This window comes from Myotis daubentonii, chromosome 11, assembly GCF_963259705.1.
Source record: "Myotis daubentonii chromosome 11, mMyoDau2.1, whole genome shotgun sequence".
NCBI classification, from domain to species: Eukaryota; Metazoa; Chordata; class Mammalia; order Chiroptera; family Vespertilionidae; genus Myotis; species Myotis daubentonii.
Window position 1 is genome coordinate 49,126,622 of NC_081850.1, and position 13,497 is coordinate 49,140,118.

At 42.5% G+C, this 13,497-nt stretch overlaps 1 protein-coding gene across 5 annotated transcripts in view; it reads left to right on the top strand.

Annotated features, from left to right (window-relative positions):
* The window catches only part of NTRK2 (neurotrophic receptor tyrosine kinase 2), a 320,511-nt gene that overhangs the window by 123,930 nt on the left and 183,084 nt on the right, over positions 1–13,497 (top strand). The window contains exon 13 of one of the 5 annotated variants that reach the window (XM_059657057.1): positions 1,952–7,406. The exons of the other annotated variants lie outside the window; for them this stretch is intronic. Within the exon in view, the coding sequence (XP_059513040.1) occupies positions 1,952–1,989 (38 nt within the window). The 3' untranslated portion in view covers positions 1,990–7,406. Of the gene's footprint in view, positions 1–1,951; positions 7,407–13,497 lie in introns of those variants that run through there. 5 annotated transcript variants of the gene reach the window in all.

Sequence of the window (13,497 nt, forward strand, 5' to 3'; positions counted from 1 at the left end):
TTGTTTCTCAATTGTAATTTTAAAGAGCCTAGAGGAGCATCTGGGAAGAAAATGTCAAATAGAAGCAAAGGAAGAGTGGCCTGGTTCATTCTGTAAACACTCTGACATCAGTAAACTCTTAGAATTTCCCTGCCAAATGCCCAGAAACTAGTATATAGGAGTCAACAAATCTTTTTGTCTGAGGGTGATGTCTTCTATTTGTATCACCAAATTTCTCCTGTTTTTTATTGGCAGACTTGACATCCCAATTTTAATCCTTTTGTTACAATGGTAAAGGAAGTGAGAATCACCTTCTTAAAACCTGATGGAATAATTAAGAGGTTTGGTTGGTTTATTTGGCATGCTTGTCCTACATGCCATAGTGTCCTCTAAACTAGTGCGGCTTATGTGTGCCTGGAGGCTGAACTTTTAGAAAGAGAGTAGGAAGAGTTATGAAGGAGAATTAATCAGTGCCCCTAAGCACTTCCTAAACTCTCAGAGCTTTGCGGTGTTTAAATCCACAAAGGATGTTTGGCGTCCATCCCAAGTCCTTTCCCTGAGACTTGGAAGGGCAGGAGACAGGAATGCCATGGAAATTAAGCTCCAGAGGGTTGCTGTAAATGATAATACAGATTGGTGGTGGTAATTACAGCTCTGGAGGCAGATGACACCAGCACTTGGCAGACCAGACACCAGGTTGAGGAAGATCGAGAGTCTGGAGGGGTTGTGTTTAGAAGCGCCTTCCAAAGCTGAACTTGAAAACATCTTGGCAGTTTCTACCATGACATCATCTATTTTGTCACGTATGAATCGGGTGAAGATTCATGCAAACTATACACAGAATTGTATGTAACAGAATCTTCCCCATCCCTGCTGGGTTTTTATGGCTAAGTGCAAGGAGAGTTTGTCCTCCCTGCACAGGGACATGGCAGGGTGGCCATAGAATCTGAGTTCCTGGGTCAGAATCTGAGCTCCATCACTTACTAGTTATTGGACTGTAAGCTGCTTTGGACAAAGAGCTTAGAGGAGATATTGGCACAAAGTAGATTAGCGTTATTTATTACGCAAGTTGTTTACTCACCTTTCTCCAGCTGTGGGGCAATGAAGTAGTTGAGGTCAACTACTCCATTTTCTTTATTTTTGTATCATCTATTACAGTGTCTATGATTTGGTCTGTGCTCAGTAAATGTTTGCAGAATTAATTAATACTAAGTATTACATATTATGTGTTTTATATCTATTACATGTAATATACACACTATATGTCTTATATATACTAGTTATATATTGAACATATATACAAAATGCTACGTTATATGTTATATATCATATGTGATATAATGGACATTACATTTCTATATATCTATGTGTCATATATATTCTGGGCATTTGATTCCATTTAGGCAATTAATTTATTATTTAATGTTAGGATTCCTGAAAAAAAATCTAAATCTGTGTGTATTTTATCGGTTATATCCAGCCAGCACTCTGCTTTAGTTGCTCAGTAATTTATCAATTGTTTAAGAAATAACTTGGTAAAATTAGGCAGGGGAAAAATTAGGATTATGGTAGATATTTGTTGTTAAGTTTTATTTTTTTCCCCTAAACATAAAAATTCTTCAGGGGTCATCAATATTGTTCATGTATTTCTCCTACTTAAGTTAAGAAGTTAATATCTGACAGTTGTGGGTGGAGCTGTGTGCAGAAATTCTTTGCGTTTCTTTCCAATGTTTCATGTTGCATGTAAAGTTGGTTTTGAGTTTAAAACGAAGTTGCTCAATAATGAGATGCACATTTTCTTCCAATTTCTGTTCTGTTATTATATATTACTTTATATTTTAAAGCATATTCCATGTTGTGTCTTAATTTTGATGTTTATTTATGTTCTTTTAAAAGTGATTGTACTTGCATGTTAATTTATGTTGGTTTTTCTTTTGAGCATGACTTATGTTTTATTTTGTGTTTCTTTTAGGTTTTGTTTTGTTTCATAAGATCCCACTGGATGGGTAGCTGAAATAAAGGAAAAGACAGAGAAAGGGGCTGTGGTGCTTGTTGGTTGGTGCTGCCTTGTAAGCTGGACTCTTGGGACTGGCACAGGCTTCTCCCGGGAAGTCTGCTTACTTGGGGTTTTCTGGTAGAGGCGGGTGGTGTTTGCAGGAGGTACTGCATGGAGCCTGCAGATCCTGAGCTGTGATTGGGGAACACCGGTGCTGAGGCAGCTCACAGGCAGCTACTTGGAGATGCAAGAAAACATCTTAAATTAATGCTTCCATTTGTTCTTACAATCATTCAAAGGTGGAATTGAAATGAAATCCTATTGGGTTGTGCTTCTCTTCTGGAAGATGTGCTGTTTGACCATACTGGAAATGTATTTGATTTTTATTGTTTCTGTTTATTAAAGATGAACTACAAAGTTAAAACAAATCTAAATTTAGGGACAGGCATAAGTGCACACTAAACTGTAACCTCCATGTAACTCGGATTTTAACATCATCTTCTGTTGTTGTTTAATCAGTACTGAACTGAGGGAGTTTTATGTTTCCATCCATACCACAGCAGCTGAAAGCGCGTATACGGTATCACCGTGGGGACGTGGTGATTTCACAAGAGAGGCTCTTTCCTTCACTGATAATAAAGACCCAGAGCCATGCAATCAACCCTCATGATTTCCTTAAATTTTCTTTAATGATTTTCTTAAAGGAAAAAAAAAGCTACTTAGTCAGGGCTGTAGAGTTAGGTTAGGCATAGACAGAATAACTAAAGGAGTCAAATATATGCATATGGTGCATATGTCCTTTCATTTGCCCGCTGCGATCCACCTGCGTTTTAGAAGTTTGTTGAATGATAAGGCCGCAGCAACCCATGCTGTTCCCATAACAGAACTGCAGCTTTTCTACTCTGAAAAGGCCTGTGAGCAGAATGGCTGGCCTGCTGTGAGCAGAAGTCGATATTGTAAGTAAGACAGTCTCCCTACGACATACTATACTGCTGCTGGGTTTTCAGGGGGCAGGACAGCTCATCCTGACCCCAGCAGCGCAAGGTGGCAGGTCACTAATGAATATGTGCTTTATATTGTCCAGCTTCATTGCTGAGAGGGCAGCTGAATCCTGCGCCCCTGCCTTAGTCTCACCGTGGCCCCCTGTTTCAATTGCTCAGCCATGGCAGTGACCTTGGTATGCTCTGCTCAGTCTGCACCAGGCAGGATCCCTGTCAGAAGACAGGTTTGACTGCCCTGCCCCACCTCACCTTACACCTTTCTTGTTAGGGGGACTACAAAGGCGGGCCTGGCGCATGTCCTTTGAAAACACAATCAGGTCTGTACAGCACAGGGAATGTAGTTAATGATATTGCGGTAACTATGAATGCTGTCAGGTGGGTACAGGAAATATTGGGGGGAATACTTTGTAAAGTATATGATTGTTTAACCACTGTGCTATACACCTGAAACCAATACAAAACAATATTGAAAGTAAAAAAAAAAAAAAAGAAAAGAAAGAAAAAAGTGCACTGATGCCATGGCTGCATTGGAAATTTATTGATGTCCTTCAAAAATAATTTTTTTGAAATAGTTACACAGTTTTACAGTTCAGCTTTAAGGATGCATAGATTTTTAACAGGTCTAACATGTTTGAAAATGTTTTGAATCCTGTGTAACCAAGGCATTAATCTTAATAAACCAGGATCCATTTAGGTACCACTTGATAAAATAAGATAACCCATGATGGATATTTTATACTCTCTCTTTTACATTAGCCGCTGACGATGGTATTGCTCAATGCCGACATCTCACAGAGTCTATGGATTACAGCATTGAACTTGGCTACTTCAGACCCAGGCCTGAAAGGGACAGTTTCTCCAAAGTGTAAACAGGCTCCTGGTTTTTGAAAGTAGTTTTCCCCCTAAAAGGACATTTGAGTGCGAGGGCAGCTGGCCCTCAGTGTGGGGACGTCTGAATATCCTCAGAATTTCCTTTTTCTTACTAGCTGCTAAATGACAGTTCCTGTCACGACTTAGATTCTGATCTTTCCCAAAGGTGTTGATTTACAAAGAGGCCAGCTAATTGCAGAAATCCCGAACCCTGAGAGATTAAGGAAATTCAAACTGGAAGCCAAGCAGGGGCTGTCAGGACAGCTCAGATTCTTAAATATCGGCCATTTGGTATATATACATATATATATATTTTTAAAAAAGCTTTTATGTAATTTCATAGAGCCATAAAAAGGCGATGAATTGTTTAAGGCCTATTTTTAAAGTTTTCCAGACTCAAAAGGAAAAAAAAAAAAAAGGATATTTGTACTCAACAGCTAGAAGAATGACGAGGTGGATTTCTGTTTTTCAATGGAGAGAAGTGGACAGATAAGGCAATTTAATATATCAGACAGCAGTTGACATCTCCTAGGGAACGATGAAAACAGCCGGCTATTAGAAAATTGTTTCATATGGTTCTTGAGTTCTTTGCTTTGTCTTTTCTTAAATCCCTGAAGACACCAATCAGTAACATATCTTCTCATATCTGTGCTCTAGACCACTTGCTTGCATCCTCTTGCTTTCTGTGTCCTCTGTAAGAAATCTTTTTTGAGCTTCCTAATGTAATTCTGCAACATTAGAAAAAGATGGGCAGCATTTTTTATTGAAATCAAGTCTGTCGCCCTCCAGCAAGGACCTGGCACTGCAGTACCAGGCGGGTACCCTAAATGCACAACGTACCCTAAGTGGGTGTTCACTCCAGAGGGGAGCTGTCACTCAGCCCCAGCCAACTCCCGCCCCCCGGGAATGTGGTCCCAGGTTTCCAAATCTTGGGATTCTTTAAGAGAAACTTGAAACCTGTGAAATGTCCCTATTTTTAAAAAGTTGACTCAGTTATTTTTAAAACGTTATGTAGGCCAACAGAACATGTCTGTGGGCTGCCCGTTTGTTACTTGTGTCTTAATGCAAGATCGTTGTTCTCTCACTGCTTCCTCCTGTCTTTCCTTTGCAAACGTGCTTCCCAGCGTCACCATTGAGAGCTTTATCAGCTCGCCTCTGCCAGCTGGGACCTGGGCTCTCTCCCTGCCTGGGACTTCCTTGCAGCAGTGTTTGCCCTTCATCCCTGATCGGCCCCACGTCCCTGTGGCCAGAGTCCTTCCCCCTGCTTTGTTTGACGTGACTCCTTTCACCAGTGTCTGTGCTGCCTGGCTCGCTCAGGTGCAGCCAAGTTCAGGGGAACAGGCACAGCCCCGTTTCTCGGGTGGCCTTAACATACCAGTGTTGCTGTTGATGAATGGAAAACAGCTGTGTCATCTTCACGAATCGCAGTTCAGGCCCTGTATCTTGACTCCAAGGCAGCTGAGAGCGATTGAGAGACTCCCACCGTCATCACTTGAGGCATCAGTCGAGGCCAAGAAGGTCTATATCTCCGCAGGAAGAATGAATCCCCACAGACTTCAAAGATCACTCTGCGGTTTTCACTCCTGATCTCCAGCAGGGACCAGCTTCATTCTTGACCTAGTGACTGCTCTTCCCAAGAGTAGGGAGCAAAGATGGGACTTAAATAACCCCAGCCCCTCCCACAGCACAGAGCCCAGAGTGTGCTTTGGGCCCCACTCTTCACATCACCCTGAATTACAGCGCTCCACGCCCCCACCCCCACCCCCTCCCCCGGCCCTGTTAGGGCCCAAGCTCCTCCTCAGACAGAGTAGAGGCCACATTGTTCAATAGTTGGAGGAACAAACAGCTCAAGGAGTTCAAGGCAAGAATTTAGTTCCCTGGCAAGTGTGACGGTCAGCATGATGGAGGTGCTCCTGCCTTCTCCTCTTCCTTTTCTCTTTATTTGTTTAAAATCCCTGACTTTCTCTCTCCTTCCCACCCTTCTCCCTCCTTCCCTCTCTCCCTCTCCACTTCTCCTTCTCTCCCTCCCTCGCTCTCTCTATGTAGCATTCTAACTTGACTCCGTGACAGACAGAGTTAATTTTTATTTGCTTTACTGGTTGCTTTCCATATATCTTTTTTAAAAAATTTCATTTTGAAATGGAATCAAAACACGAAAGGGGACCTGAGCTAGCTCCTCTCTCACTCCATCGGAGAATGGTGACTTATACTTTCTTCCAGTGTCTTCTGTCTAAACTCCTCCCTGGCTTCCATCTAATTTGCTCACACAACAGTAGAAGCTCATTTCACCTTGTTTTGTCCTGACTGCAGATACAGAGGGAGGGCAGCTGATGTGGAGCAATTCCACATAGTTCAGGATCTTCTCAGGGCAGCTGCACCCAGCCCGGTGGGCTGTGCCATGCCTGTGGCCCCCATGGGGCTGTGCCAATCAGCAGACTTGACTCCAAGGACAGGGACAGAAGCAGTCACCTGTGAAGGGTGCTCTGCTGTGTTCACACCACCTGTGGCGCCTGAGGACCATGTCAGGCTTACTCAGGGGCACCTGGGGAGGTCAAGGGCTCTCCCGGCCAGGACAGGCATGTCATTTTCTGTGGGGTACTGCCACAGTGAATTACGTTAACAGGATCTGCAACCCTGAAAGTGACATAAAACAGCTGTCACAGAAGGCAGCTTTCTACTCAAGCCAGTCCATTTCTTTTCTTTTCTTTTCTTTTCTTTTCTTTTCTTTTCTTTTCTTTTCTTTTCTTTTCTTTTCTTTTCTTTTCTTTTCTTTCCTTTCCTTTCCTTTCCTTTCCTTTCCTTTCCTTTCCTTTCCTTTCCTTTCCTTTTCTTTTCTTTTCTTTTCTTTTCTTTTCTTTTCTTTTCTTTTCTTTTCTTTTCTTTTCTTTTCTTTTCTTTTCCCCCCTCTTCTGGGCCAAAGGTGTCTCCCAACCATTAGAGTTGGACAGTGAGAGCACTCTGAGTTTAATTTGGGCTAATATTGCAATGGAGCCTTGGGATGGTCATTGGTGGGCACCCAAGGTAGGTGGCTATTGGCTGTGTCTGGAATCTGAGTTTTCATGAAAAGAAAAAGACATGAGAAGGAAAGAAAAACACAGAGGTTTTTTCACCACTTTTAAGACAGTACATTTATGAAGGAGGCATAAACACAAAATAGCAAGAGATTCTACTCACAATGCATATGCATGTCAAATCATCATGTTGTACTCTTTAAATATCTTTCAATTTTATTTGTCAGTTATGCCCCAATAAAACTGACAGAGGGAAAATGGAAAAATAATAGCAAGAGATTCCAGAGAAAAACAGATCCTGGCGTATCACACCCATTTCATGTTGGGGTCCATTTGCTGTAATCCATAGGCAGCTGTGAGTCATTCTCATGCCCTGTTTTCCCCCTGTAATGTTCCAGGTTTTAAGGTCATTTTTCACATTTCCTGTAAATAGTGGATAATCATTTTTATTTTATTTTTAAGTGCTGTTTTAACATGTGGATAGATCATAAATGTACTTGCTGAATTCATTCTTTTTTTTTTAACAAGCCAATAAAGTTTTATAATTCATCTCCATGTGTCTTGCATTCTCTCTAGGGCCTTGTATACGTCTGCTCCCTTCCTCAAGCATCCCCATCACTATGTGTGTCCTTGTTGGTGTTCAAGAGGAAAAGTATTAGGAGAAAGAGTATGAGAAACATCATAGAGAATTGGGAATGGGAGAGTCCCAAACCCACTATAGATTCTGGAATAAATCTCCCTCAAAAAAGGACTTTCAAATTTCCCATTAATGTGAATTATACATTTATTGTTACTGATCTTGACATGGGATATAGTTTCATTTGGTTAAAAGAAAATACTAAAAAAAAAAAAAAATACAAAAAAAATGTTTAAGGAAACTAAAGAAACAAAAAAAACAAACTGTACATTCTATGGGAAAATCCTTCGGTATTTATAAAATTTGGAATAGCCCAGGTCCCAGTGAGAGGACACATTTGGTGCTCTGCCCCTCCCTCCCTTCAAAGGGCCTTGGTGGTCAAATGAACATGATGACTTGTGCTTTCATGGAAGGGGAGATTGAGGAAGACAAGCGGATGTAGAGATAAGATACTATGGAATCGTACCTATTAAATGGTGCCCACACTTCACATCCCTTTTATTTCCAACCTCCAGTGGCCCACACTGGCATTCCCCCCCCCCCTTTAAGATAGGACCTAAAAGTAAGGTTTGTAAGACCCCAGCCCTAATATATCTGAGCTTGCCTCTGGGAACTTTGAAAGGCTTTTTCTCCAAATGCAAGACAGGATTAGAAACTGATCCAGTGTGACCCACTGTCTTATGGAACCAAGTACACAGACCCTCTCTTAAGAGCCTGTTTAGTGCTATTGACTTGTGCTTTTTTTGAAACACCCTTCTCAGTTTAACTTGCTGAGAACAGGTTTTGTGGGCCATTTGGAGGCCATACAATCCTTTGAGGCAGTAGGCTTTGGATGCAGACTATTCAGGTTTGAAGCCAGCTTGCTCAAGCTAAATGAGTCATTTCACTCTTCTATTCCCATTTCCTCATTTGCACAATGGGGAGTAGTAATGTTGTCCCCTCACTAGGCTCTTAGGAGAGTCAAGTGAGATGGTCAGGTAAAACCCTTACTTAGCACATTGCCTGGCTGGTTGGGGACCTCTTTTCATTGATAAAATACTTTGAAGGATGTGGGTTTGCACTGAGCATGGGTATGCCTCAGTGAGTGCCTGTGAATCTCATACAGATTCACTTACATGTATTGGTTATATGGCGGTTATGTGAGCACAACTAATGGAGTCCAAATGAAAGGGAATTTCACTCGCTGAACAATTCTGGATGTGTCCACTCCGTGAAGGCCACATTGGAGCTTTCTCAGGAGTTATCATCATTGTGCTCCTAGATCCTTCTTTCTGCCCAGGTGATTCTTGTGCACTGGTTCTACCTCAGATTTGATACTGATAAAATAATACGATACGATTTGTTTGGGCCTGTATTATGACTGTCCCATGAGTTTGAATGATGCTCTGTATTTTGAGGATTCTGAAAGAAATGGCATTGAAGGACATACCCCAAACATGGTCTGCCTCTTTTCTATCACCTTATCAATTCAGAATTTTTAGTCATTTGAACCGGGTCTACTTTAACTTTAACTAGTGGATTCTCATTGTGAAAATATTTGGCTAAGAATACAAGTGACGAATGAATTGGCTGAGGGATTGTTTGAAACAAAAGACTTGTTTCAAGTTCCCTCAAGGCTTAGAAACAACTGTTTACAGGCAATGAGTTACAAATAACTGGATTTTTCTCTTCTGTTTCCTGAGGTAGTTTCTGATAAAGGCTCCATTAAGCAACACACAATTGGCGTAGTTGGAACTACTTCATGTTGCAAGTAATAAAATTTTATTTCTTTAGTAATATTTTGTAATTTGTGCTGTATTGTTGTTGTTATTAAATCTATAAGTGGCATTGAAGTTTTACCAGCACTTAATTTAAGGTACTTTTAGTCTTGTTAATACCTTTTCTAACACATTTTAAAGTGAGACTGTATCTAAGAGTTATCTAAGAGTATTGATTTTCACTCTGTACCAAGTATGCATGTTATGTTTTAAGTACTAAAACATATATTAATGTATTTATTCATTCATTCCCTGCAATCCTACAAGGCTAATGATAATACTGCTTCCATTTAAAGTGATAGTAAACTGAGGAACAGAGTGATCAAGGACCTTCCTTCAGGTTACCTAGCTAATGAGGGGTAATCCCGGGGTTTGAATTCAGGCAGGCTGGCTCAAGTACCAGAGCTCAGAACAACTACCCTATATGGGCTGGATCTTTGAGCAGGGCCAGGACTGGGGTGAGGCCAGCAGGTGCCTAGGACACTCTCAGGGCCATGCAAGTGCCCAGTGGCCACTCTTACCAGCACTGGTGATTGAGCAGAGATGATTGTTGTGGCAAAGCACAAATGTAAGGTGAACTTTAGTCACTGGGGTGGCATGTGCTGTCCCAGGAAGTCCCTAGTTATGTGTGCCACTCACCAAGCCCTGCAGATCTTGACTTGCAGGTACAGGGATGATAGTGAAATTGGCACATGCTTTGAAAATTTTATCTCATGAAACAGAAATTGCAGGAGGTATCACTCAGTGCTAATCCTATCTAATAAAAGAGTAATATGCAAATTGACCATCACTCCAACACATAAGATGGCCACCTCCATGTGGACACAAGATGGCCACCACAAGATGGCCAGCAGGGAAGCAGTTAGGCATCAATCGGGCTGGCAGGGCAGCGGTTAGGGGGTGATCAGGCTGGCAGGCAGAAGCGGTTAGGGGAAATCAGGCAGGCAGGCAGGCGAGCGGTTGGGAGCCAGCAGTCCTGGATTGTGAGAGGGATGTCTGACTGTCCATTTAGGCCCAATCCTGGTGGGAAATCCCTTGAGGGGTCCCAGATTGGAGAGGGTGCCGGCTGGGCTGAGGGACACACACCCCCATGCACGAATTTCATGTACTGGGCCTCTAGTCCTATATAATAAAAGAGTAATATGCAAATCGACCAAACAGAATGACCAATCACTATGATGTGCACTGACCACCAGGGGGCAGATGCTCAATGCAGGAGCTGCCCCCTGGTGGTCAGCCAGAAGCCAGGCTGACTGCTGGTAAGCGCAGTGGCAGAGGCGGGAGCTTGTCCCACCTCCGCAGCAGCACTAAGGATGTCTGACTGCAGTGTAGGCCCACTCTCCACAGGGAGCAGGCCTAAGCCATCAGTCGGACATCCCCTGAGGGCTCCTGGACTGCTAAAGGGCACAAGCTGGGCTGAGGCCCCCCTCCCCCCCCCACGCCCAGTGCAGGAATGTCATGAACCGGGCCTCTAGTTAACTAATGAAAACCCAGAGCATGTTTGCTTTGTTCATTGTAACTAAAGGCGGATGTGTTGTTTTTTATTATTCTAAAGCAAATTTTCTTGTTGCTCCTGAACTCGAGTACTTCCTGTTCCCTGGGAGCAGTCCTGACTCTCAGATGAGTGATGGCAAGGGAAACCGCCGGGTGGGGGTGGGGTGGGAGGAGTGTGGTGGAAGATTTGTTTGAGGACACATCCTGTCACCTGCATTAAGAGGATCCAGACATTGCAACAAGGCTGTGGAAAATGCCTGAGCAGCTCTTGCCTCTGAAACACAAGGAGACAGAGCAGCATCTAAGCAGCTCAGTCACGTCCATGCTCCTGCCCCCGAATGTGCCGTCTGGCAGCGAGTGACTGAAAGAGACGGCCAAGGGCACATGCTAATTTTCCAATCAATGGGTCAGTCTCATCCACACACCACAAGACCCAGAGCTGTGTTTACTGAATTACAATCTCTGCCTGACCATAAACTAATGAACAATAAGTTTTCTCCTTCCCTCCCATCTTTCAACATTTTTATTCTGTTTCCTGGGAGGCAAGGAGAAACCTCTTTTGTCATTGACCACCCTTCCCTTTCTTTTTAGTAATTCTCATCATACAGTAGATTAGTCTTGCTGAATGGTCAAATAAAAGCATAGGCCACAGCTGTTTGCCTTGAAGATTAGAATTCAGCTTCAGGTAAGTCGTGCAATTTCACTAAAGACCCTGGAGCTTTGTGGGGTGGGAGTAACGGTTGCCTAGCACTGTTTGACCTCTTGGGGGAGTTCTAGGTTTTAAATGAACTGAGCCATAGCCTGTTAGGGTGTTTCAGGCTTTGTAGAGATTACTTCCTGGACAGTTTTTTCTCTTTGCATTTACTTAGGCTTCTGGATTTGGGGGAGACCATCACCCTCCTTCACTAAAGGCTGAAGAACTGCCTGCCATGTTTTACTTTGGGGCTGGTAGTGTGCTGGCTTTTCAGTGTTTGCACAGTGGGTTGACCAGCAGGTCTCGGTGGCGGAAAGGAGTCAGGATATAGCTGCCCTGTTGCACAAGTGGAGACTCATCTCAAGCAGGGCTCATCTCTCCACCACTGCAGTCTTTCAAGGTGGGCTTATCTCTTCTCCTTTTCTCCATCTGTTTCCTCAACCCTGGAGGGGAAAGGCTTCCTTCCCACGGTGGGCGGTCTCCAGTGCCTCACCATTTCTTGTTTGTCCTTTGAACAGGCCTATACCTCTATATATTGTCCCTACAACTTGCAATTTAAACCACTGGGGATGAGTTCTTTTTCCCTGACACAACCCTAATTGAGACAGATACTAAATTCCTTAATATATTATCTTGTTCTATCTTACATAGAGTATACTCAAAATCCAGTAAATATATAGTAAGTGTCATTTATAGGTCAGAGAGTGAGCCTAGCACTGGGAGATGCCATAATAAGCCAAGCATATGCCATCTTTGGCCTCATGGGCTATGGCCTAAGGGTAATATCAGTAGTGTGGTGCCACTATTGTCCACACTTTGCACAAAAGAAAACAAAGGCTTACGAAGTTGACTAACTTGTCCAAGGTCACGCAAATCATATTCCTCAGCCTATAAATTCATGCTCTGGCCTGCTTCTCTGAGGGCAATGCTTCCTTTTACCTCTTGGAGGCCTGTATTTCCCTGAGCTCTAAGATGGTCATCGATCTCTGCACTATATTTCCAACTCAGAATAAACTGATGAAAAGTATCCCCTCCCTTGTTACCTATTTTCTCTTTCCCTTTTATCATTAAAAAAATAGGTTTCTTCTTTTCCTCTAGTTCCCTTTCTACCCAACACAAACACATGCAAATGCTTTGTCCTTTCTCTAATTTTTACACATTTGGTTGGAATATGTGCATCAGAGAGAGATTGTGTATGAAGGTGTGTGTGTGTTTGTGTGTGTATATGTGTGTGAAAGAGAAAGAAAGAGAGAGAGAGAGAGAGAGAGAGAGAGAGATCAGCAAGTAAAGACACAATAATTCTCAACACACATACACACACACACACATACATACACACATGGAATAGGAATACTACATGCTTTAAATGGGAATTTAGTTCCAACACATACACAATTTATGCCATTATCACCTCCCCAGTGCTTTAATGCCCCCAACTCCTTTAAAAAACTTTCCATATTGTATTTTTGGTTTTTGTTTTTACTTCCTTATAAAAAGCAAGAAGTTTTACTGAGAAGAAATGATTACAAATCCCAAAAGGTTGGTGTTCTGTTCTGAGCTCCAAGATGTAAGGATTGAGTGGATTTCAAACTTGGCTAAATTTCTGACTTGGCAAATGCTTCTATCCTTATTTATGACAGCTTGGAAACTTCCATTTTCCAGGGCTTATAAATGAGGCTGCTGATTTGGTCTCCCTTTTCTATTTTGCTGTGAATTATGAAATAACCAGCCTGAAGGCTTCTTTTAGACATTAACCCTCTTAACAGAATAAGTGTGTGTGCGTGTGTGTGTGTGTGTGTGTGTGTGTGTGTGTTTTCTTTTCTTGGTTATGAGGCATCGTTTACATATTTTACACAGGCAGTGTACTTCCCTTTTTCTGCGTTTCCACAAAATGACACTAGAAGGTGTTGAGGTTTGGGGTGTTGAGAATTATAACTGTATGGTCTTCATTGTAGTCACACAGGACTGTTTGACTGTACATCTCATCCTCGAAGGGCAATTAACAGTTGGGATTCTGGAGCAAGTCAGGTAAATAGAAAGTCTCAGCGTTTTCCCAGA